The sequence below is a fragment of the Leptonychotes weddellii genome, chromosome 10 (genome assembly GCF_054177405.1).
Source record: "Leptonychotes weddellii isolate Sample4059 chromosome 10, ASM5417740v2, whole genome shotgun sequence".
NCBI lineage: Eukaryota > Metazoa > Chordata > Mammalia > Carnivora > Phocidae > Leptonychotes > Leptonychotes weddellii.
This window is the reverse complement of record NC_138378.1, coordinates 11,837,222-11,862,351: the sequence shown is the minus strand read 5'-3', so window position 1 is coordinate 11,862,351 and position 25,130 is coordinate 11,837,222. Positions and strand designations below refer to the sequence as shown.

Genomic DNA, 25,130 nt, shown 5'->3' with positions numbered 1-25,130 from the left:
CTTCTTCCTTAAAACACACCAAACTCACTGCCACCTCAGGGCATATCGCATCTGCTCTTCCCTCTGCCTCACACATGGGCCTTCTCCCTGCTCACGTGGACTGACTCCTTCTAACCGTGATGTCTCAGATCAGACGGCACCTCCTCAGAGGGGTCGCCCTATTTCAAGGCCCCGGTCCCTCTGTACCAGGCTGTCTATCTTCTCTGTGGCCCTCAGCACCCTCGGAAATCACCTGCGGATGTGTTTGCTCTCTTGTTTGTCATCATTTCTCCACACAGGGGCCTTTCCTGGGCGCCATGGCGCCTGCCCAGGACCCGGCCCGCGGCGGGCGCGCAGTCATCGCTCTGACAGGGTGACTGGGTTGATGGTTTTGGGTGAGACACACAGGCCGCACGGTGCAAAGCTGCCCGTCGCCAGTGTTTTAAGCTCTCCCCACCTCTGGGAGGGTAGGAGAACTGGAGATGCCCCAACTAAATGTTTTATTAAAAGGGATTTCTCTTACAGGGTCTGCAGACGAGAATGCTGGGTGTCAGCGGAGGTGGCCGAGAGGTCACCCCAGAGCCTGTGTGCAGAGCACACCCAACATGCGTCGGGCCAACGGGGGCGAGTGCTCCCCAGGGGACATTGGGGGCCACGTCTGGAGGCATTTCTGGTTGTCCCAACTAGCGGAGAGGGTGCTGGGGCCTCTAGTGGGTGGAGGCCAGGGATGTGCTAATCAGCCTCCAGGGCCCAGGGCGGCCCCCACCGCAGAGCAGGACCCGACTCCACAGTGGCAAGTAGTGCCTGGGCTGAGAACCCCAGTGACTCAGAGGGGGTGCGGTGAGGCTCTGAAGGCTTGGTTTCTGGGCTCAGAGGGCCAGGTTTGAGCCCTGTCTCCTCGGGTAAGTGAGCACCCCTCCCTAAGCCTCGGTGACTTCATCTATAAAATGGGAACAGCAACAAATGAGATCATTTCTGGCCCAGAGTAAGCACTCCAAAAAAAGGAGCTGTGAGGGTTCTCAAAATATAACCTGCTTCCTTTTTTGGGGCGGGGTGGGGGTGGGGGTGGGGGATGAAAATGCAGTTCTCCGGAGAAATGAAAACGGGTGCTAGAAACCAGCTGTGACGCCGCCTTGGCAAATCACAAGGCCCCTCCGAGACTCCAGTGATGAGCCTGGGGAAGGCTGCTGATACGGCACAGAGGGATCAGCTGGGCACGACACTCATCTGTGAGCAATGACAGCCTGGCTGCGGAGCTGAGCCAATGACAAACAACGCTTCCCAGGGCGATTCGGAAAGGTCAGTGAAAAAAGAAGTAGAACCTTCTGGAAAGTCCATCTTTCCTGGAAGAAACCACTCCATTTCACATGCCCGGAGTTTGGGAAAGCAAAAAGGGGTCTTTGCTCTTTGTGACATCTTCTAAATTCCAGTCGTCTGTGGGCCTCTTTCCCACGTTTTGTCATCTTTAGGTATTGTTTGCACGGTCACAAACTTCCTGTTTTCCCTCAGGTCAATTCACTTGGTGCCAAGCAGGCGTTTCGAACTGGACCCTTGCTCGGTCCCCTCAACCTGCTTCTCTCCCAACATTCCGGTCAAGGCCAGTTGCTCAGGCCACACACCCGGGGGGTGTCTTCAGCTCCTCTGTGCCCACTCACACCCACTGACGGTCTGTCATGGTGCCTCTACCTTCAGAAGGGACTCAGGACTGAGCGCTTCCCACATGTCCCTGTGACCGGCTGCGTCCCAGCCACCACCTTCCCTCACGGGGGCCTTGCTGGAACCTCCTCCCTGGTCTTGCGCTACAGTAGCCAGAAACAATCTGCTAAACCACAGATCTGATAAAGCCACAGTTCTGCTCAAAACCCTGTGATGGCTCTACATTGGACCCCAAGTAAAACCTCAGAGTCCTTGGCCTACCCCCTCCCTGACCTCGTCTCCCTCACTTTGCCTCGGTCCATTCTGCTCCAGCCGCAGTGGCCTCTTCCTGTCTTCCCAAGGCTTGAAGTTCATTTCTGCCTCAGGGCCTTTGCTCTTGCTGTTCCCTCTGCAGGACCGTCTTCCTCAGACCCCTGCATGGATCACTTCCTCACCTTTTCCAGGCATTTGCTTGAATACTACCTTACTGGGTTACATTCCCAACCATCCTGTTCAAATGAACTCTCCCTACCCTGGTGCTCTCTCTTCTCCTCACTGTTTCTGCACAGTATTTCTCACCATCTGACTAATTTATTTGTCTTTTGGGTTTTATCACCTGCCTGCCCCACGAGAACATCAGCTCCTCGATGTCAGAGCTTTCTGTACTCCTTGTTTCTGCCTGTGTCCCTGTATCTAGAACAGAACTTGGGAAGCAGGAAGGCCTCAACAGACATTTGTGGTGTGAATGAGGGAATGACTGAACCTCCGAATACCCAGGTTCTGGGGGGGCCTGGGGGGATCAGGTCCCACTGAGGGAAGAGCGTTCTCGTTGCCCATTACATGGGGTACATCATCTTTGAGTGGAGAAGCAGGGAGAATTGTTACATTATTGTCTTTCTATTTGATTTCGTGGCATCAGTTTGAATCTGGATCTACTTAACCCACACGGGGCATGACTTCACCGCGGGGTGCTCTGCAAACCTGAAGAAGGGCCCAAGGCCAGTGTCACTTAACAACGTTCTGGTACCTAAGTCCCTTTAGATTCTTAACGATTCCTGAGGACCCCAAATAGATTTATTTATGTCGGTTTTATCTAGCGATAGCTACCATGTCAGAAAACAGAGAAATTTAAAACACATTAATTCATTTAAAAATAGTAACAATAAACCTCCTTGTTAGTGTGTATTTTTAAAAATGCTAAACAGATTTTCCCCAAACAAAATAAAATCAGCGAGAGAAGAGCTGTCCTGCTGTCCGTGTTTGCCAATCTCTCTAATGTCTGGTTTAATAGAAGGCAGCCGGATTCACGGATCTACTCCTGCGTTCAGCCTGGTGAGCTATGTTGTTTTGGTTATGTTTCAAGAAAAATGGCCTTTTGAAATAACTGTGGGTGCGTTACACAGCCTCAGAAAACACTATACCCTTGAAGCAAATAAGGGTGAAGGGCAAATCCTGTCTCAGTATTATCATGAAGAGAGTTCTGGGTCCAAGGCTCTTGGGGCCCACTTTGAGAACTGCTAGTTTGGAGGGTAATGATGTTCCCCAATAACCCAATGAGACAGACACGCCTTTTGTCTCCAATTTACAGCTGGAGGAACTGAGGCATGGAGAGGTGAAGTCCCTTTGTGCCCAGCGTCCCACAGTGGCCGGTGAGTGGCAGGGTTGAGACTCGAACCCAGGGGGCCATCTCCACCCCCTACCTCGCCCCGCCTCCCAGCAGGATGGCACCCCCAGTCCCTGCAGATGGAAGCGCCTCCTGTCGGCTGCAGTCGGGGAGGCGGGGACACTCGTGAGGGAGAAAGGAAATAGCAAGTGGGCTGCTCAACAGCTAAAGCCAGGGGCAAGGACAGTCGGACCTCGTGATCCCACAGACCCTGCTCCTCCATAGGCTCCAACTACCCTCCAGAGTGCTTCCTGCTGGAAGTCCAGGTGGAACAGAGATTCCACACTGAGGTCATTCCCCACGCTCCATGCTCCAAGATTTATCTGCCTGTGGACTGCTGAGGGAAGGCCACTCCCTCGCCTTTCTCAGAATGCCAGCGTGGGAACACAGGCAGGAACCAGACATCACCTCGGTCACTCTGTCCAGACGTGTAGGAGGGGTTCAAGGGGTGTTTTTGTCTTGGGAGGTAGTTGGGTGTGAGGCGGAGCATGGGCTCTGGAGCTGACAGCCCCGGTTTAAATCTAGCTATTCCCATCTACCAGCTCAGTTTTCCCAACTATAAAATGGGGATAATAATATGCTTGCCTGACATAGGTGCTGGGGAGAGTTCAATGAGGAAACACAGGGAAAGTGCCCCCCAAATGCTGGTCGCTGTTTGTATTATAACATTATTTATCGGGATGTTGTGTATTCATTCATTCATGCATGCATGCATGCATTCACTCATTCAGTAAACACTTAGAAGACTACTGCTTATTTGCCAGGCATGGTTCTAGGTACTAGGGACACAACCGAACAAAACAGAATAAATTGACAAACAACTAAAGCCACACCCTCATGGAGTTACGTTCCAGGATTGAGGACAGTCTGAAGCAGGGAAACAGGACCCTTGGAGGCTGTCACGGTAATTCAGGAGAGAGGCTGGGATGGTTCTAAGCAGGTGGGGGCAGAGGCCTGGGTTGGTTTTCAGGCTATTTTTGCAGTTGGAACTGCCACGGTTTGCGGATGGATTAGATGCAGTGTGGAAAAGAAGTGAGGGAAGTCAAGGACAATTTCAAGGTTTCTGTCCTGAGCAACAAGGACATCCGCCCATCATTGAGGAAGGGGGCACCAGGGGAGGGGCGGTTTCTGTGGTGGGGGTGACAAAGAACTCGAGGTCACACACATTAACCATGAGGTTCCCGTTAGCTGGGCAGATGAGGTGGAGACGGAGTGGGCAGCCTGGAGATATGCATTCAGGTTCAAGGGCAAGGTCTGGGCTGGGAGGAGAAATGTGGGGTCGTCAGCATTTCGGTGGCATTTGGATCTGTGGAACTCCACGAGATCACCCAGGGAAGGGGTTCTCAGTCTATAGATCCCTGAACGGGGATGGGAAAACGCCATCTGTATTGATTTTCATGACCCCCTTACTACTATCTCCTATAATGAAAGAAGGCAACAAATCAGAATAACAGCACTAACTGTGCCTCTGTCACCAACAGAAGTCACAGGTGTTTTCCTATCATGCTACAGGTAACCAGACATCTCGAGATATCACTGAAGTCAGCACTACTACGAAATCATGCGAGTTATCAGACCCATCAGTTAACCCCCCCAAAACCACGACATCACGTCATTTAAAGTGTGAAGAAGCATACCCATCACAGGTTATAAAGTATTTTGATACCACTGGCTTCTTTTGTAATCCCGTGTGTTTCCTTCTTTGCATTTAATTTGAGCGTATTCTGAAAAGGATCTGCACAAATGCCGAGGGGGACACGTGGCTCTCAAAGAGGTAAAATCCCCAGGGAGGGAAAGAGTATTGCTAGAGAAGAGGGCCCTGGGCTCCCGAGGAAGGGGTCAGGATGATGGGCCACCAGCCTAGCAGATGGAAAGGGGCTGCAGGTGGGTTAGGAGGAGGACCCAGCAGGAAGCCAGACGTAGGAAGCATTTCCAGGAGTTTGGCGGGATCAGCTCAGCTCCCGCTGCTAAGGATGATGATGGTTCCTTCTCCAGGATGAGCGAGCATGCTGACCACAGTCCCCACCAGGCATTATCACTTTTGAAGCGCAGCTCAGCTTCTGCCCGGCCCAACGCTTTGAGCCCTAGAGCTGGGAGTGTATTGGGCTCAATTATTTCCCGGTCACTAGTTTATGTAAGAAGGGGAACATGTGGTATGATTCCATGCCTGCAACCTTCCCTCTGCTCTGGAGTACATCAGCTCCCTTTCTTCCTCCTCCCCTGGGAGAGTGCGTACATAATTTACAACCAGGCCCACAAACTCAAACGGGAGTCAGGTGCTCCGGTAAAGTGAATGGAACGGACCGAGGATAAGAGGAGAGGTGTGCAGAGAATGGCGATTCTAGCCATGCCTGTGAAGTCTCAGAATCTGCGGTGTCACCCCAGTGCCCCTGTGCCGCTTCTCTCCACAGAAGCAGAATTACTAGCTGGGTCCAAGGCTAGCAGAATGGAGGTGACATTCTCAGCCTCCCTCACCGCGGGAAGCGGCCATGACCGACTTTTGGAGGAGATGTAGGTGGGTGGAAGTGGTGTGAGTTCTGGTAATGCGCCTACAGAAAGTGGGGGGTGCCTCCCCCTGTATCTTCGACTTCCTGCTGGCTGGCTGTGGAGGCGGTGAGCCATTCTGGACACGGGCAGCCCCCCAGGATGGTGGGGCAACATCACAGAAGGAGCCTGGGCACCAACACCAGGCCTGCCAGATCAGCCCTAGGCTGTTAGTGCCCAAACTGTCAAAGGAGAGAAAAATAAGCACTCTAAACCACTGCTCTCTGGGGACTGAAACACCTTTAGCTGTACCTATATTCTAGCAAATACCGGGGGGAGCTGTGACACAAATCCAGCTGGCGACTGCCATCGAGGAGGGGACAGCAAGCCTTTTTCTGCCAACGCTCAGACTGTAAGTAGTTTCGCTCTGCAGCCATGTGGTCTCTGTTGCAATTGTTCAACTCTGTCTGCCACAGCAGAGCATAAGCAGCTGTAGACAATACGTGAACGAAAAAGCTGTGTTCTAATAAAACTTTATTTATAAAAACAGAAAACAAATTTCTGTGGGCTGCAGTCTACTGACTCCTACTGTCCAGGAATTTTGCTAATATTTGGCAAGTTCATTTTTTTTTTTTTTTGAGAGACAGAGTGCACATGAGAGCAGAGAGCAGAGAGAGAGCGAGGGAGGGGGAGGAGCCCAACTCAGGGCTCGATCTCATGACCCTGAGATCATGACCTGAGCCGAAATCAAGAGTCAGATGCTTAACTGACTGAGCCACCTAGGCGCCCCCCCACCTCCTCTTTTAAAGCAAAGTTTGGAACCTGAACTTTTTGGTGAAGTTTCCAGATTTTAAACGACACCTTATAATTCAAACAGAACGCATTTGGGGTTAAAGTGTGAACTCGGGCTGTTGGCTGCTGTTTTGCAAGACCCACATGTGGTCCCAAGGGGTGCAGAATAGAGGCTGAACTGGTCCCGGCCAAGGTTCAATCTCACCGCCGCTGCCCACAGGAGGGCCCTGGGTTGTGAGACCTTCACCATCCATCCTTTGGCTTTGGGGGCTCCTGATCTGGGCAGGGGAAAACAATCCCACTAACTTTCTGGGGGTGGAGCTGGGGTCTCCTGAGGTACAAGAGATAAATGAGAAGGAAATGCTTTTGCAAACTCCAGAGCACTATAAATATTAGATGCAAAATGCCACAGGACTGAAGTCTTTGTTTTTTTGGCAGACAAATTGGCTGGGGAAGCAGGGCTGGGAAGAAAGGCATTAAATAAGCCCTGAGCCCCAAAGCTCTTAGGGCTGGGGCATTTCTGATATTCTGTAACTGGATCCTTTTAACTTTGGGCTGCTTGCAAGGTTACAACATGAGCCTCTTTCTTCTGCTTTTGAAAAGACACCAAACGCAAATTGCTGCACAAAGTGATAAATCAATGCTGTGAAAGTTTGGGAAGCCAGAGATGGGATCTTGCTGAACTGAGAACTGTGGGAAAGCAAACGAGGAAGGTGGGGGCATAATTACACGCGAAGGAGGCATCTTGTGCTGGAAGCAGAGAGAGCTGGGAGAAATGCCCTCCCCCCACTTGCCCCTTGATGGGGGGAAAGCTGGATTTGGGTTTCTATAGTAGACATCTGCTTTATTTTTCTGCCCAGCATCCATTCTCCTGTCTTTTGGTAACTGTGCCTTCTGAGGTACCTATTCAAGTGAGACTGTTTCTGGCTCCCGGTTCCTGGGCTAGGCACCTGACCTGGGGTTTGCCAATCATGGTGTCTCCCTTCCCCTGGCCTCTGGGGTTGGCCAGTCAGGGTGTCCCCCCTCCCCTGGCCTCTGGGGTTGGCCAATCAGGGTGTCCCCCTCCCCTGGCCTCTGTGATTGGGTAAGGGAGGGGCATATGACCCTCGCTGAGCCAATGAAAGCCTCCCCTGAGACTTTTGCTGGAGCACTGGGAAGAGGCTCTTTCAGCCAGGGTCACTACGCCGGTGGGGTGGGACCTGTGAAGGCCATCTTAACGTCACAAAGCAGAATCGTCCTAAGCATAAAGCTAACCCAAATGAAAGAAAATCCAAGAAGCTGAAAGACGGGTTCTGGTGACAATGTTTGAGTGCTGGGACTGAGCTACATTTGCCTGGACTAATTGCAATTATATTTCTGAATGCTGGAAAGGGGAGACAGTAATCCAAATTCCATTTTGTTCTCATTTTCTGCTTACTTCAAGCCTAAGGCCGAAGAGTCATCTGTTCATTCAAATCTTTACTGGGTACCCACTACCTGCCTGGCACTGTTCTTGGACAGGAGGATACAGCAGTGAACACAATAAATTCAAAACACCTGACATAATTTCAAGGGGATGATAAATCCTAAATAAATTCAAAACACCTGACATAATTTCAAGGGGGGGGGGATGATAATAAATTCAAAACACCTGACATAATTTCAAGGGGACGATAATAATAAATTCAAAACACCTGACATAATTTCAAGGGGACGATAAATCCTACAAAGGACATAGAGCAGGGTATCATGGTAGAGAGTGACAGGGGCTGGAGAGGGCTAATTCATGCAGGGAGGTCAGGGAAGCAGCAGGGATGTTAGAGACAGAAGGTGAATGATGACAAGAAACAAGCTGTGTGAGCAGTGCTCTCGGCAGATGCAACCACAAGTGCAAAGGTCCTGGGGCAAGTGTGAACTTGGAATGTTTGAGGAACAGCAAAGAGGCCAGGCAGCCTGAGTGTTGTCAGAAAGGACGAGAGGTAGGAGATGTGCACAGAGAGGGGAGCTAAGCAAGGCCTTGGCAGCTCTAGTCAAGGAGCTGAGTTTATTCTAAGGGCATCGGGCAGCCAGTGGAGGGTCTTGTGCAAGGGGTGACACGATTAGAATGGCATTTTTCAAAGCTTCCTCTTGGTGCCGGGTGCGGAGGAGGAATGGCTAATCACTGGGGAGAGGCAGGGACGAGCAAATAACCAGAGTGAAGGCCTAGGGTTGCTCCTGCCTGTTTGCGGCAAGCTCATTGCTACTGAGGAAGGCTGAGCTGTCACAGTGTTGAGGTGTGGAGGGCAGGCTGCTTGGGCCTCGAATTACAGGCTGCCCTTGGCCCCCCACTCCTTGGGAGGGTCACGCACCTCCAGCCAAGGAAGTTGGGGCCCATCCAAGCCCTGGAAACTTGATGAGCTGGGCACGGCGGGCTTCCCTATGGCACCGGTGACAAGTTTTATCGCTGCTGAGTCAGCATCAGGAAGGGCGGTATTTGAAAATCTTTCTGCCCCTTTTAAAGCATGGTTTTGTCCAGAAGGATAGAACGGGTGGGGGGCTGGGGGGGGGGTGGGGAGAAAACCCACAACAGACTCTTAGAACAAGGCCTGGGGAGACTGTCAATCATTGGATATTTAATTATCACCTTGGAGGAAGGTGACACTAAGCTGATGCTTTGAAGAGGAGCTCCCAGGGCCATGAGGCTGATGTCCATTTCTATGACAAATATTTTGTAACACTCCCTTATTTTCCTGAAAGAAAACTGCAGGTGACAAAAACTACCTAGGCACATTTTTATTTCCCCCCCAAAATCAATACAATGCTGTAATTACAGCCTGTAAGAAGAATAAAAGGAAGGCAATTTATAACAAAGAAAAATTTCCGTATGAACTTTTGAGCCCATCCATCAAGGAGACGCGATGGAGTCGTCAGGTGGCACCTAGACACGGATTCAGAGGCCTGTGAGAGACTGATGCAGGCTGGGTGGGCCCGCGGCACTCGCAAGCCAAGTGCTTCTGGTGGCCCTGCCCTCAGTGCTGAGACTTTCAGGAATGTGGGATAACTCCTGGAAAAGCTTTGCATTCAAGTATGATATTCCTTCCATTTACTGACCACTCACATTCCTGGAAAATTCAGAGGATCCTAAAACTGTGCAGAACACCTCCGGTGGTTATGCATAAAAAGGACTTAGGATCAAGGCTCAGATCACAATACATGTAAAAGAATCCATTCATATAATGATCTGGTGGAAGACTCGGAAGCCGCATAGAACAAAAGGGAATTTGGGAGCCCCATCGGGCTCTCCCTCGCACAACAGGCCACAGAAGGTTCCTGGTTCCTGCCCCTCGGACTCCAAGCAGCATCCCCAGCTTTGACAACCACCAGAAACACTTTCACAGATTTTGGCCCCTAGGGGGCAGTGTGTTCCCTTGGGAACCACCGGTTAAAAAAAAGTTTGTAACCAGTGGCCTGTGGGCTGAATCCATCCCACAGGTGTGTTTGCTCTGGGTCTGCCTGCTGTTTTTATTTATTTATTTTTTAAAGTAGAGCAAACAGTCTGCATCTGAAATCTGGACAATTTGATGTAAAAATCTGGGTGTCACACTTCTGACAAATGGGAAGATCTGGCACCTCTGGGCCCATCTATCATCCAATGGGCACCTCTGCCTGGGCTCTGTGGCGCTGCCCCCTTCCCCACCTGGCCCCTCCAGGCGCTAGGGTTTGGTTTCTCTGGGCAGAAAAGGGCTCACGCAGGCATGGTGGAGAGCGGACTCCTCTGTGGCCTTGGGAGGGCTGACACAGAGGGGCGCCCCGTTCCCCTTCCTTTGCTGAAAGCTCTCTCCCCATGACGGCACAGATGTGTTCTGCTGGAAGTGACCTGCTGGCTACGGGGTGGGATGTGCCAGGTGCTCAGAGAAGGAGGCCCTGGCCGTGGACACGTGGGACCCACAGGCCCCAGGTTGGAGCCCTCCTGGGTAGCTGCCCCGTGCTCCTGAAAGCCTGACCCGTGGCCCAGCCTCAGGGCGGCCTGGGAAGGAACCAGATCATGGAGCTCGGGCCTCAGGGGAAATACCGCAGGAAGAAGGAGGGGATGCACCCACCTAATGTGAGGATTAAGGAAGACAAATCGTGTAAAGCGCCTGGCACGGTAAGGGCTCAATAGGCACAGCTTGCATTTTAAAAATTACTGTCGTTGTTGTCGTTCTTTTTATCTTCTGAAAGGTCTGTGTCCCCCTCTCCAAAATTTTGCTTGAATTACACTCTACCCCAAGGCCGTCCAAGAGGACTTTTTGTGACGACAGAAAACAGTCTATATCTGCACCATCCACTCAGGCACCCACGTGTGCCCAATGGGCACTCGAAACTAAAAAACCGAGTTTTTTTTAATTTTAAGATTTTATGTATTTATTTCACAGAGAGAGAGATAGCGAGAGCAGGAACACAAGCAGGGGGAGTGGGAGAGGGAGAAGCAGGCTCCCCGCCGAGCAGGGAGCCCGATGAGGGACTCGATCCCAGGACCCCGGGATCATGACCTGAGCCGAAGGCAGACGCTTAACGACTGAGCCACCCAGGCGCCCCTAAAAAACCGAATTTTTATTTTGATGTAATGAACTTAAAGTTAGTTCCCAGTGACCAGTGGCCGTGCTGGGCCCAGCAGCTCTAGTGTAGACCCTTCTAGAATGTTCAGGGGAGTTGCAGTTCACGCCAGGGAGAGACTGCAAAAGGTCACATTTAGCCTGAAAACTCCCTCAAACCCTTGGAGACCTGTAGGCAGGCTTTATACATCCACCCAACATAGCATCCTGCTTCTCACTTTTATTTGACTTCCGCGATTATTTTAATGCCCACCAAAGTTAGCGACTCCCTGAGTGAAATAAAAGTTAGAGACCCTGCGAGAGGATCCATGGCAAGTTGCCCACGGGCTGGGCGGCCACCACGCGCCATGCTTAGGACCACAGTGGACGGCGAAGGGGGAGGCAGCAGGTTTTTCTGAGAGTCCTTGGTTGTCTGCAGGGTTTGCTCGTTTAATGCAAGATTATGCAGCTTTAATGGAGGTTAACGTGTCACTGCGGGGATTAAATCAGGTGGTCTGCATGAAAGAACCCAGCTGAGGTGGGTTGACTTGTGTCCCCCAAAATATACGTTCAAGTTCTAACTCCGGGTACATGGGAACGTAACTTTATTTGGAAATAGGGCCTTTGTAGATGTCATCAAGTTAAGACGGGGTCATACGAATTAGGGCGGGGCCTCATCCAGTGACTGGTGTCCTTAAAAGAAGAGGGGAATTTGGACACGGACACGCACAGGAGAAGGCTTTGTGCAGAGAGAGAGGGACCCTCGGGGAGGCAGAGCCGGGAGCAGTGCAGCCGCAAGCCAAGGAACAGCAAAGATTTCCAGCAACCCCCAGTAGCTGGAGGAGACAAGGAAGGATCCTCCCCAAGAGCCATCAGCGGGAGTGTGGCCCCTGCTGACACTGGATTTGGGGCTTCTGGCCTCCAGAACGGTGAGAGAATATAATTCTGTTGTTTGAAGCCACCCAGTTTGTGGGGCTTTGTTACAATGGCCGCAGGAAACCCTTACACCAGCTACCAGCTGCCGAGTTGGGGACGGAGAGGGTCTCCGCTGGAGTGTCGCCTGGGGGCAGAGAGGAATCTCCACCCATTGGCCTCACACCCAGCTTCTGAAAAGTTGGGAAGCAGGACCACCTGCTTCCTGTCTTTCCAAGTGGCCCCTTTCTCTTCCAGCCCCCCTCCCAGATGTGTGGGCACTGGTCACATGACCCTCAAGGGTGGGGTCATAGCAAAGGCACTGGGTAACTTATACACATATGTTGTAACTCCACTGCACAGATGGGGAAACTGAGGCCGGAGGGGGCCAGGTCTCAGCTCAAGGTTACAAAGGAGTTAGAAGCAGAACCAAGTTCTCTAGACTCCTGCACCAGTGTTTTACTTGTTTTGAAACTTAAAGATCTTGGAGAAAGGAAGTCCCCCATGAAATCTGAGTTTAAAGAAATTCAGCTTGAAGATGAACGTGGATGTGACACACGTGTCCCTCTTAAGGACACCCTGGGCCAGCCTGGGCCCTGGAGGGCTGCCTGACTCCTGTTAGCATTCCGAAGGTGGGTCTACTTTGCGGGGCGAGTGAACACGCTCTGTGGTCACACCCCCAGGCCGGAGAGAGGGGGCAGCTGGACAAGGGAAGAAGGGAGCTGTGTGTGCACACGTGTGTGTGCTCACTTGAGGGGAGGGGAAGGGAGCGGGGAGCACAAACAGGAGAGAGGCCAAGCACAGAGAAGGCTGCCATTGTGAAGGCGGGACAGCTGCACCAGGGGCCCCCGAGGAGGCGCCCACAGGAAGAATCCAAGTCCTTTCTTCTGTGTGTGTGCAGAAGGGCCCAGAAGAAAGGAGGAGGGGCTGAGATGGTGGGGGTGGGGAGAAGCGAGCCGGGAGAGAAGAGAGGGGTATAGAGAGATGGGGAGGGTGGTGGTGGGGGCTGCTGGCTCCGGACAGAACACGCAGACTCATCCGCTCGTCCTGCCATGACTCCCCGCTCGCCAAAGACGGGGCGCGCCCTCTTGCAGGCACGGGGGTGCGGAGGGCACAGCTGTCCCCCCTTCCATGGAGCGGGCGTCTCAGAAGGGAGGCGACCAGCGAGAGCAGTGGCAGAGCCCATGTTAGTGCTGGAGAGGGCCAGAGAGCCGGGCTGAGCAGGAGCCAGGCCAGGGAGTCCTGAAGGGGCGGACGGGGACATCCCTTAGCTTGGGAGGCTGGACAACAAATATACAGATAGATGTTAAGCGGTGATGAGAGCTCTGAAGGAAAATAAAGCAGGGTGAGGGGATAAAGAGGGGACAGGAACCCTCTTTTGGATGCGCTAGTCAAGGAAGGCTTCTCTGAGGAGGCGATAATTAAACAAAGATCTGAGGGAAGTGAGTGAATGGGCCATGTAGATATGTAGGGAAGAAGTTTCTAGAAAAGGAAAGAATAAGCACAAAGTCCCTTGAGGGGGCGCGGGGTGGACTGTTTGAGAAACAGGAAGGAGTAGAGCAACGGAGGGGGAGGACAGGAGGTGAGGTGGTCAGGAGGTGAGGGGCAGGGGGGCGGATCATCAGGACCCCGAGGTGACTGTGGGGGGCCCACGGGGGCACTGCAGGCAGAGGAGAGACAGGATCCCTCGGGCCACTGAGGCGGGAACGGAGCGCAGCGGGTGAGGACAGGAGCGGCGTGCAGGGAGGAGAGAGGGCTGTGCCATGCAGGCGAGACATGGTGGCAGCTCCAGGAAGGGTGGTGGCGGGTGAGCTCTGGAATATCCCGAAGAGAGAGCTGGCGGGGATTTGCTGATGACTAGATGTGGCGTGACGGCAAGGAAGAAAAGCAGGGACGACACGAATGTTCCGGAATCCTGGAGCCGCCAGGGGAGACCATGGGACACGTTCGGGGAGGGGGACGCGATCAGGAGGCCGCTTCGCATACGTCAGGTTTGAAATGCCAGGCGCGGGTCCAAGGGGAGATGGTAAGTAGGCAGCTGGAAGCTGGGGTTCAGGTTCAGTGTGGGGTTCAGGGCAAGAGGATAAAGGCAGATCAAACAGAGTGGTGGCAAGAGGGAGGGGTGAGGATAGAGGAAGGCACCTGAGCACCAATCCTCACATCTGCGCAGTCCTGCACACGCACGCACGCAGTGAGTCTTGCCAGGGATGCCACCATGCCCAGGGCCGCCTTCCTGGCCTCTTGTGCGAGAGGTAGCAGATTGCCCCAGCCTCACCAACACCTCATGTGCCCTGCCAGGGCCGGCGTCATGGCCCAGAGCCCCTGCCCCCCAAGTGAGGGCGGCCGCCCAAGGTGGACAGCCAAGTAGTGCAGAGCCTCAGCTGACCTCCCTCCCCAGCTTTGTGTGAGCAGAAGAGTGAAAATAATTGGGGTGCTCAAGGCCAAATTTCCAAACAGCTCCAACGGGGGGCCCTGATGTAGCCTGGGCTTGTAGTGAGAGGCCTCCCCCCGACCCCCGGTGCATTCTCGAACATGACGAGGGAGGGGCTGAAAGCTCACCACCAGTGCCCACATCCCTACAAAAGTCTGTACCAGATGGCAGAAGCTGGGCACGGAGACCACCTCAGAACTGCCAGGCTCAGATGGCAGCGTGGAACGAGGAAAGCGTCACCCCAACGAGAAGACAATGGGCACTTCTGTCTAATTTGCCAGCAAGCGCCAGAAAAGGTGTCCTCCCCCACCCTGCCCCCCCGCAAAGCAGTGTAGTGGAAATCTGTGATTGCCACCTCAGTACGTTTTCCTTCCTCCTCATTCCCACAGTCCTTGATTTCCGCTTTGCTGGAAGTCACCAAATTGCTCGTGGGCAGTGGAGTTGCCCATGTGCGTTCCCACTGCTAATGTGTGGGACTCGGTTTCCCCACATCCCCACCAACCTTTGGTGTGATGGGGCCTCTGCGTATTTGCTATGGCCACTGTTGCCTTCATTTGCATTTTGCTGATTACCAGAGGGATTGAGCACGTGCTGCCAATTTTAATCCATGTGCACAACTTATTTTCACCATCCAAGCTGATCTATGGCAACATTCCTGGGAACACTGCTCTGGGGTGGGTCGTGCGACGCTATGCTCCTTGTGTAAATCATCACCGTCATCAGGGCTAACACTGCTTAAGGGCTTACTGTGTGTCACTGTTCTAACATTTCATCCCCACAAAACCCTAGGAGCTAAGTAACATTCTTATCCTTCCTCGAGGTAACCAAGACTAAGAAGTTAAATAACGTGTCCAAATTCACTCAGTTAGAAAGTGGTGGAATCAGGATTTGAACCTAGGCAGAGTCCTTGCTCTTAACCGCTTTGCAAAGAGCTGGGAGGAATCTCATTGCCAGAACACTACAGAACTTGACCCATGGGTATGCAACGCGAGCGAGCACACTCAGGCAGCTGACATGTGCTAAAAGTTGACTGAGTACCTTTTGTAGAAACTGAGGATGCAATTCATCCCTTTCAGGGTGTTTATAATTGAGATCCCAGTCCCCGGAGACAGAGGAAGCCAACATACAGAAATACCCAAGAACAAACTGGTATTTATCCTTCTTCTACTTTGCATGTCTCACTTCGTCCTTTGTCTGTCTCTACTGCAAGCATGGGGTAGCAGAAAGTAAGATGTTTGCCAAATGAAAACGCCAATCTTGTAAAAGATGCCAGGTTTTGTAAAATTAATTAAAGGGATGCTGGAGGATAGCTCGAAGCACACGCAAATCCATTGACAAACAATATTCTGATCCATGAGGTAACTGAAGAAGAGGCCGCTGGAAAGGATGAGGAGATAGTAAGTACTTCCTGGGGGTAAGATTCAGAAGTCAGAGGAGTTAGAGAGGCCCTTGGGAAAACTGACCAAATCCCAAATGCTTCTGCAAAAATGACCTGTTATGATTTTGCTGTGCAAACTGCAGGTTCTGTAAAGGACATCACATTCTGTTATCACTTCAATTTGTTGGACAAGTCACCCCCCCCCCCAACTATCCCTTCACCAACCCACTTGCTTAAAGAATCAACCCATTAGTCACCATCACAACATAACATTTGTTGCTATGAGATACATCAAATAAGGTAATTTTCAAAATTTTGTAGTTTTTTTCCCCAAGATAAAAGGCCCAACTAAACGCACTAAAAGCACTATTTACATGATATGTTGGCCCACAGTTGGTCCACTACTGAAGGAACGTTTTTCTGGTTTCAGTCTTGCACAGTTCAGGCTGATCTCTTGTAGTCGAAAGGGAGTCACACACACAAGTGGTTGTGAACTGTTACTATAGTTTGATAATCTTCCCTCAGTATCCGCTGTCGTCTTCTCCTACAGAAAGGAATTTCTAGCTGGGAAAATGGTCACCCAGAGTGGAGACTGCATTTCTTAGGTTCCTCTGCAGTCACATGTGCTCATGTTACTCATTTCTCATCAATGAGATACAAGGAGAAATGGAAAGCAGCTGAATCTCTGATCAATTTAGTAACACCTAAATAGATAGAGCAAAGGCTAATAGACCTAAAGAGAGAGACAGATGGCAATACAATGATAGTAGGGGACTTTAATACACCACTTTCATCAACGGATAGATCATTTAGGCAGATAATCGTAAGAAAACGTTGGCCTTAAATGACACGGTAGACCAGATGAACTTAACATTTACAGACCATTCCATTCCCAAGCAACAGAACACACATTCTTCCCAAGTGCACATGGAACATTCTCCAGGACAGATCATATGTGGGACCACAAAACAAGTCTTAACACATTTAAGAAAACTGAAATCGTATCAGGCATATTTTCCAACCACAATGTATGAAACTAGAAATCAATCACAAGAAGAAAACTGGAAAATTCACAAATATGGGGAGAGTCAACAACATGTTACTAAAACAACCACTGGGCCAAACAAGAAACCAAGAGAAATTTTAAGAAAATACCCGAGACAAATGAAAATGGAAAGAAAACATCCCAAAGTGTATGGGATGCAGCAAAAGCAGTTCTAAGAGGGAAGTTCATTGTGATAAACGTTTACATCAAGAGACAAGAAAAATCTCAAATAAACCACCTAACTTTACACCTCAAGGAACTAGGAAAAGAAGAACAAAGCCCAAAGTTAGTAGAAGGGAGAAAATAATAAAGATTATAATAAAAATAAATGAAATAGAGACTAAAACAACAGAGAAGATCCATGAGGCTAAGAGCTGGTTCTTTGAAAAGATCCACCAAATTGACAAATCTTTAGCTAGACTCACCAAGAAAGAGAAAGGACTCAAATAAAACCAGAAATGAGAGGTGTTACACAGAAATACAAAGGATCATGAGACTACTATGAGGAATTATGCGCCTACAAATTAGACAGCCTAGAAGAAATGGATAAATTCCTAGAAAGATACAATTTACCAAGACTGAATCATGAGCAATTAGAAAATGAATAGATCATTTACTAGTAAGGAGATTGAGCCAGTAATCTAAAACCTCCCAAAAAACAAAAGTCCAGGACCAGAGGGCTTCACCGGTATGTTCTAACAAACATTTAAAGAAGAATTAAGGGTGCCTGGGTGGCTCAGTTGGTTAAGCATCTGCCTTTGGCTTGGGTTGTGATCTCAGGGTCCTGGGATCGAGTACTGCATTGGGCTCCCTGCTCAGCAAGGAGTCTGCTTCTCCTTCTCCCTCTGCCTGCCGCTCCCCTCTGCTCGTGCTCTCTCTCAAATAAATAAACAAAATCTTAAAAAAAAATAAAGAAGAATTAATATCAATCCTTCTCAAATTCCTCCAAAAAACAGAAGAGGAGAAAACACTGTTAGACTCATTCTATGATACCATAACCAGACAAGGACACCACAAGAAAAGGAAATTATAGGCCAATATCCCTGATGAACAGAGATGCAAAAACCCTCAACAAAATATGAGCAAACTGAATTCAACAATACAATAAGAGGATTACATCCCATGATCAGGTGGGATTTACTCAAGGGATGCTAGAAGGGTTTACCATATGCAAGTTGATCTATGTGATATACCACATGAAGAAAATGAAGGATAAAAACCATACGAGCATCTCAACAGATGCAGAAAAAAACATTTGACAAAATCCAACATCTATTTATGATAAAAACTCTCAACAAAGTGGGTACCCTCAACATACTAGAGGCCCTATAAGACAAGCCCACAGCTAACATCACACTCAACAGCGAAAAACTGAAATCCTTTCCTCTAAGATCAGATCTGAAGTTTTCTACACAGGCCTTCTGGTCAGATGTTCTAAAGGCGGAGTGTGAGCTACATTCTGCCTTCAGACAGCCTTTGTTTGGCCCCTACGGTACATTTTTAAAAAAATTGAGTTCGGCAACTTTTTTTTTTAATATCAGCAGATTTCAGCTAAAAATACGGTGAGAAATATTTGAAAGTTGGTACCACTGAACACAAAACAAATGGCTATAATTATCTGGACCTGAGTGGCAGACGCCCCTTCCAATAGGAGCCCTCTGGTCTGCTGCAGGACCTCTGTCCCGATTCTTCTATTTATATTCAGGTCCCCACAACTACCTGGGAGTGTACCTGTGGTAAATTCTGACACCTGCGGTTTTCTGCAGAGACCCAGGAACCAACAGGCTTATGTGTATAGGATCGAGGCCTTCCTGGTTCTCTCAGGAGGATCCCCTTTCTGGGTGATTATGGCAGGCGAATCCATCTGCAAGGAGACACACCTGCCTCTTGATCCCCACCACCCCAATGGGCCCCACCAGCCACATGTGTATCCGAGGAGAAGCCCCCCCAGTCTGGAAGGCTGCCTCATCTCTGAACTGAGTTGAGGGAGACGTCGATCCTTCCCTCCTGTCACTCCCACCAAACAAGCCCCTTGTCCCTCGGACACAACTTCCCCGGGGTAGCAATATCTCAGGCACGATGTCTGATTTCACGACTGCCTTGGTTCCTTACCCAAGGTGGGGAGTATTCACTTCTTAACAATTCAATTTAATTGGGTTTGGAGGATTTTGCGTGGTGCTAGAGGTAAGTGTTTTCACTGTGTCTTTGTTCCAGGCCTGGCGGGTGAGCCTTGGGAACCGACCAAGGTACCTCCCGCAAGACAGACAGGAAGCCCCACTCGCTCTGGGTCCACCCCCCCACTCCCGCCCTCCCGGAATAGCACACCGCCACACTGACCACAGGAGAGATGGAGCGTGCTGGGTAGTGCAGACAGCCAAGTGTAGACAAACCGTCCATGTCAACTCCCGGGCCAGTCTGCAGAGGGGCCACACAGTCCTACATATGCTTCTCTCCATTTTCCACACCAATTTTCATCCCCACCCCCACCCCAATGTTCTGGAACCTTCTTCCATACTGATGGTCTGAAGTCAACAAATCAGTCCCCAACATAACCCACGGTGAATGCAAACTGTGCATAAGTACTTCCAGCCTCTCTCTGTATTATAGTTCATATTTTAAATGGACTGATTTTTAAAAAAAAATTCCAATTCCTTTGAAAAGGTCCGTTTCTTTCACTACTATAGGCAAGTCATTTTGCCTTTTTTCTAATGCATAAATGCACAACTTTTATATTAAAATGAAGTTGTCCGTGGGCTACCTAAGATCATCTAAAATCCCGGCAGGATAGGGACCCCGGGCTGGCGTGAGGCCAGGGCACCTGGCAGCCTTTCTGACGCTCCCTGCCCGCCCGCCCGCCCGCCCGCCCGCGGCCTCCTGGCTCCCTGTACCTGTCCGGTACCCCGTGCTGTTGAGGTAGACGGCGAAGGTGCGGCTCTCGTGCTGTGCCTGCCAGGAGGGCGAGGAGCAGTTCTCGTTGTTGGTGTAGGTGTTGTGGTTGTGGACGTACTTCCCGGTGAGGATGGAGGAGCGCGAGGGGCAGCACATGGGCGTGGTCACGAAGGCGTTGATGAAGTGCGCCCCGCCCTGCTCCATGATGCGCCGCGTCTTGTTCATCACCTGCATGGAACCTGCAAGCAGGAGCCAAGGTGAGGTGCGGCAGGCCCGCTCCTAACCCGTGCCCCAGGGGGCCACGGGACAACAGTGGTTCTCAACAGGGTGGCACCCCCCTCCCTGGGGAGATTACATTTTGGAAATCTCTGGGGACATACGGGGGGCACCACTGTCACGTGTGGGCAGGCGCCAGCAAGGAATATCTGTGCAAGAAATTTCCTGGGTCTGCAGTCCCACTGGGTGGTCATGGGGAGCGGGAAAATACCTGTTTGTAAATGATCCAAGCCTAGAGTGGAACTTTGTTTTATGTAGAAACAGAACATCTTTTTTGCAGGATATTAATGTACAGTGTATTCCCCCCCACCTTTTTTTTTTTTTTTTTTTGGAAAGCAACCACTATGTAAACCAAGGGAAGATTCTTCTTTTTTTTTTTTTTTTTTTAAAGATTTTATTTATTTATTTACTAGAACGAGAGAGAGAGACAGCGAGAGAGGGAACACTAGCAGGGGGAGTGGGAGAGGGAGAAGCGGGCTTCCTGCCGAGCAGGGAGCCCAATGTGGGGCTCGATCCCAGGACCCCGGGATCATGACCTGAGCCGAAGGCAGACGCTTAACTGACTGAGCCACCCAGGCGCCCCACCAAGGGAAGATTCTACTTTGTTTTGTTTGGAACTTTCCCAAGAATTGTTCACTTTTACTGGAATCCGGTCATGCCAGCTCACTGGGCTCACCCTCTCCCTGCACACTCCTCGGCCGAAAGCTCTCTGCTTCTTTGTCCACATCGTCCTTCTACTTTGGAATCCACTTCCCACCTCTCCCCAGATTCAACCCACCAGCCAAGGCACACTCTTCTAGTGATCACTCTGGCTTCTGATTCCTTGGGCTGTTACTATGCATGCAGCATATGTTATTAGGACTTAATTATATACCACCAGGTGTTGTGGCTTCATTCATGCCTTTTCTTGTTTCTCAATGAAGCTGTAGCAGCGAAATTCACTTAGGAAGGAAAGGAAACTACCGTGTTCTAGAAGCCTACTGTGCACAGGTGCTTTCATGGTCACTGCCCTGCTGAGGGCCCCACGAGAGCAAAGACTATGTGCCTTGCTCGGTACTCAATCCTCAATGCCCCCATGGTGTGTGAAACACAGTTGGCACTTAGTAAATGTTTGCAGAGTGGATGCGTAGTACTATGGCTGGTATCTGAATATTTAGTAGGTTTAGAGAAATATTCAATGGAAATCATTTTCCGCTTCCTTTCTGTGGCCACCCTCAGTTGCTTTCATTTTTCCTTAAAGTTCTTAGGGTCTGTCATGGCTTGAGTGATGCAAAGCCTTCCCCCCTTCCCCCACATGTCCACGTCATAACCCTCAGAACCTGGGAATGTGACCTTCCTTGGAAAAAGGGTCTTTGTAGATGTAGTTAAGGATCTTGGGGTGAGATTGTTCTGGATTACTTGGGTGGGCCCTAAATCCAATGACAGGTGTTTTGTAAGAGACAGAAGGGAGAAGACCCACAGACACGAAGGGGACGGTCATGTGAGGACGGAGGCAGAGGTTGGAGAGAAGGGCCTCCAGGAGCTGGAAGAGCAAGGGAGTCTCCTCTAAAGCCCCCCCCTTTTTTCTTAAGATTTTATTTATTTATTTAATTGACAGAGAGAGACAGCGAGAGCGGGAACACAAGCAGGGTGACTGGAAGAGGGAGAAGCAGACTCCCCGCCGAGCAGGGAGCCCGATGCGGGGCTCCATCCCAGGACCCTGGGATCATGACCTGAGCCGAAGGCAGTCGCCTAACCGACTGAGCCACCCAGGCGCCCCTCCTCTAAAGACTTTTGAGGAAGCATAACCCTGTCAGCACCTTAATTCTGGACTTCTGGCTTCTAGAACTATGAAAGAGTAAACCGATACAGGGCCTACCAGGCATTTGAAGTTTTTGCTGGAGAGCTGCCGATCCCAATCACCAACAGCCCCTTGGAGATGCAATGATGACTGATCAGACCCACCTCAACCCTCTGTCCCTACCAGAGAAGAATGAAAAGGAGATTTATAGGGCTCTTTTTATCCCATCTTTCTGCCAAATAGGGACGGAAACAGAGTTAGAACTTCCCTGAGGCAAATATAGATCATATCTCCTCACTGTTTAAAACCACTGGATAGCTTCCCATGGCACTCAGAAGAAAAACTGAATTCCTTACCAGGGTCTAAGACTCTTCCAGACTTGCCCTTGCTGCCAACCCACCTCCTGTGTTCCTTTGACCTCATCTCTCCCCTCCCCCTTGCTCACCTGGCTACACCGGCCTCCTCATGGTTTCTCAAATACTCCAATCTCATCCTTGCCCCAGGATCTTTGCACTTGCTATTGCTTCTGCCTGGGACTCTTCCTGAGACTCTGCTTTGCTAGCTTGTCCCATTATTAGATCTCAACCCAAGGTCACCTCCTCAGCAAGGCCTAGCTGGCCTCCCCGTCTGAAGGAGCCTCCACTGTTTACTCCCTCTCACACCAGTGTATGTTTCTTCCTGACATTTATCTCCTTCTGAAATGGTCTCCTTTACTGGTTCATTTGTTTATGATATACTTTCCCTGGACTGAGAGTTCTGGGTAACTCAGGGCGCTGTCCAACGCCCCCCCGGGGAATATGTAATCGGTGCTCTATAAAAACTCAGAGTGATGGAAGGAAACACAGCAAAGCCTGCCCTTTCCTGCCCAGCATTTGAGGTGGTTTTATAAGGGATGTCCTCCTGGAACCAGGTGTGTTCCCTGAGCCTCTCGGCTAAGGCTGCCAGCAGTGGGTGGAGGAAAGAACCAGCTTTGTGTTATGAACGGAACAGGAATCATCAGGCCTTGGAACTGTGTGAACGTCTCTTCTCAAGGTCACATGCCCTTGCAAGAAGCCCCAGGGGACCCAGCTGTAACTGTAGGCAATTAAGGGTTTCTACCAGGTATGACACTTCCCTCTGGAGGGGACGGATGAGGTGGGCTTTCCGAGGCCTGCCTCGACCATCTGGTGCTCATGCGCTGGAGCCTGCAGAGGGAGCAGGGCACGGTCTCAGGGTCCGGCGGAGCCGTGGGATGCCACCGGCCTTGGGCCCCGCCTGGGGAAGTAGCAGGATTGCAGGCAGGCCTTCTGCTTGCCCATCAGTTCTTTCTACCTTGAATTCTTACCGCAAACAGGTATCAAGGTCATGCCGCTGAGGCCCCAGGCTTGAACACTAGCCACATTCCCACCTCACGGCCTTTGCCTGAGCTGGGCCCTCTGCCTGGAGGACTCCCTCCTAACCTCCCTCAGGTTATGGAGCAAATGTCAAATATCTGAGTGGCCTTCCCTGGCTCAGAATGGACACTGCTACTCTTGCTTCCGGCACCCGCCACACCCCTCCCCTCCCACTTCTCCCCACAGCACCTCCTGCCCTCGGACACCACTTCTAGTTCACCTCTTTGCTCGCTGCCCGTTGCCCCTCCTGGCTCGGCCACATGGGGGCAGGGATCTGGGCCTACTCTGTTCACTGTTATATCCCCCAGCCTAGCACAGTGCCTGGCACACAGCGCGTGCTCAGTAAATATCTGCTAAATTCACAAAACAGGATCTTCCTCTTTAGGTTTCTATATAACTCAAGAGCCCCAGCTGGTTTGTGTTCACGGTGCTTTTTGTGCAGTGGATTTGGAAAATCTGACTTGAAATAGCATCCGATGGAGCCCGTGTTCTCCAGTTTGCCACACTCCCCAGCGTGCCCTGTAGTCTTGCACCCATTTTTGCCCATTCGTGTTATCTGCCAGGTCCCTGAAGGCCTTGGTTTGGCAACCTCTTAGTATAATTTCGTTGATGAGACAGGTCCAACCTCTTCCTGGGGCAGAGGGCAATGTTATATGCCAATAATAATCATAATTATTAACAGTAGTGAGTCTGGTTGGCTGTATGCTTGCTCTACGCACCATGCTGGGCATGTGTCAAGCATCATTTTACTTAATCCCCTCAACAGCCCTTTAGAGGATAGAGAGTTAAATGACTGGTCAGAGCCACAGAGCTTGGGAAGTGGGATGTGCGGACTCAAACCCAGGCCTGTCCGACAGGAATGGGTGGTGCTGGGTGTCACGTTCCAGAAACGTATGGTTCACACCACTCAGGAGGTAGTGGTAATACAGCCAGGGAATGCACAGAGCTCTCTATGCACTTGCTCAATTCTTGGCTTCAGTGAGGCTCAGAAGGGTCCTGGGCCGGATGTTGGGTCCCCTCATTATCATCCCAGAGGTGGCTTTAGCTGGTACGTCAGCCATGGGAGCAGCACAGAATCACATCGCCAAATACTGGGGATGCCAGCGGTGGGAAAGTACTCCCTTTACTACTGATAAGCTCCAGGAGAAAGTGTCGGTCGGTGCTGGCACATCTTTAACACCTACACGACTCCTGTTTCCAAGGGGAGTGAGCCGGCCGCCTGCTCAGAGCTCAGTGGGCAGCATGATCGGCTTACGTTCAGTCGAGTGGTTTAGTGTCCTCTGCTTAGGACAAGCGATCCTGGCTTCTCTCGGTTAGGGTGGTGGAGGACTCTTGTTCTTTGAAACAAAACAATTACAGCTGACTAAAAGAGGTCAATACTAGTACAAGCAGCACATAGGTGAGAAAGTTCTGGAAAGGCGTTTGGCGCACACTGGCTTCGTGCAACCGAGAACCGCGCGCACAGTGAGGTTACGTGGCTGTGGGCTACACGCCCTAAACTGAGCCCTGTGGTCACCGGTCCCCTCCTGCCTCCTCCTCTTTCCTCCAGTTACTTAGACAATAATCTTTTTTTTTTTTTTTAAAGATTTTATTTATTTGACAGAGAGAGACACAGCGAGAGAGGGAACACAAGCAGGGGGAGCGGGAGAAGGAGAAGCAGGCTTCCTGCCGAGCAGGGAGCCCGATGTGGGGCTCGATCCCAGGACCCTGGAATCGTGACCTGAGCCGAAGGCAGACGCTTAACAACTGAGCCACCCAGGCGCCCCTAAAGCTTTTATTTTTAAGTAATCTTCACACCCAACACAGGGCTTGAACCAACAACCCCAAGATCAAGAGCGCATGCTCCACTGACTGAGCCAGCCAGGCGCCCCACCAAAGATTTTTTTTTTAAGATTTTATTTATTTATTCAACAAAGAGAGAGAGATAGTGACAGCAGGAACACAAGCAGGGGGAGTGGGAG

The 25,130-nt window shown here is 50.8% G+C and overlaps 1 protein-coding gene across 4 annotated transcripts in view; it reads right to left on the bottom strand.

Annotated features, from left to right (window-relative positions):
* The window catches only part of SULF2 (sulfatase 2), a 103,672-nt gene that overhangs the window by 47,182 nt on the left and 31,360 nt on the right, over positions 1-25,130 (bottom strand). For all 4 annotated transcript variants that reach the window (XM_081832614.1, XM_081832617.1, XM_081832616.1 and 1 more), the window contains exon 3: positions 19,740-19,979. In XM_081832614.1, coding sequence (XP_081688740.1) covers positions 19,740-19,979 — 240 coding nt within the window. The remainder of the gene's footprint in view (positions 1-19,739; positions 19,980-25,130) is intronic.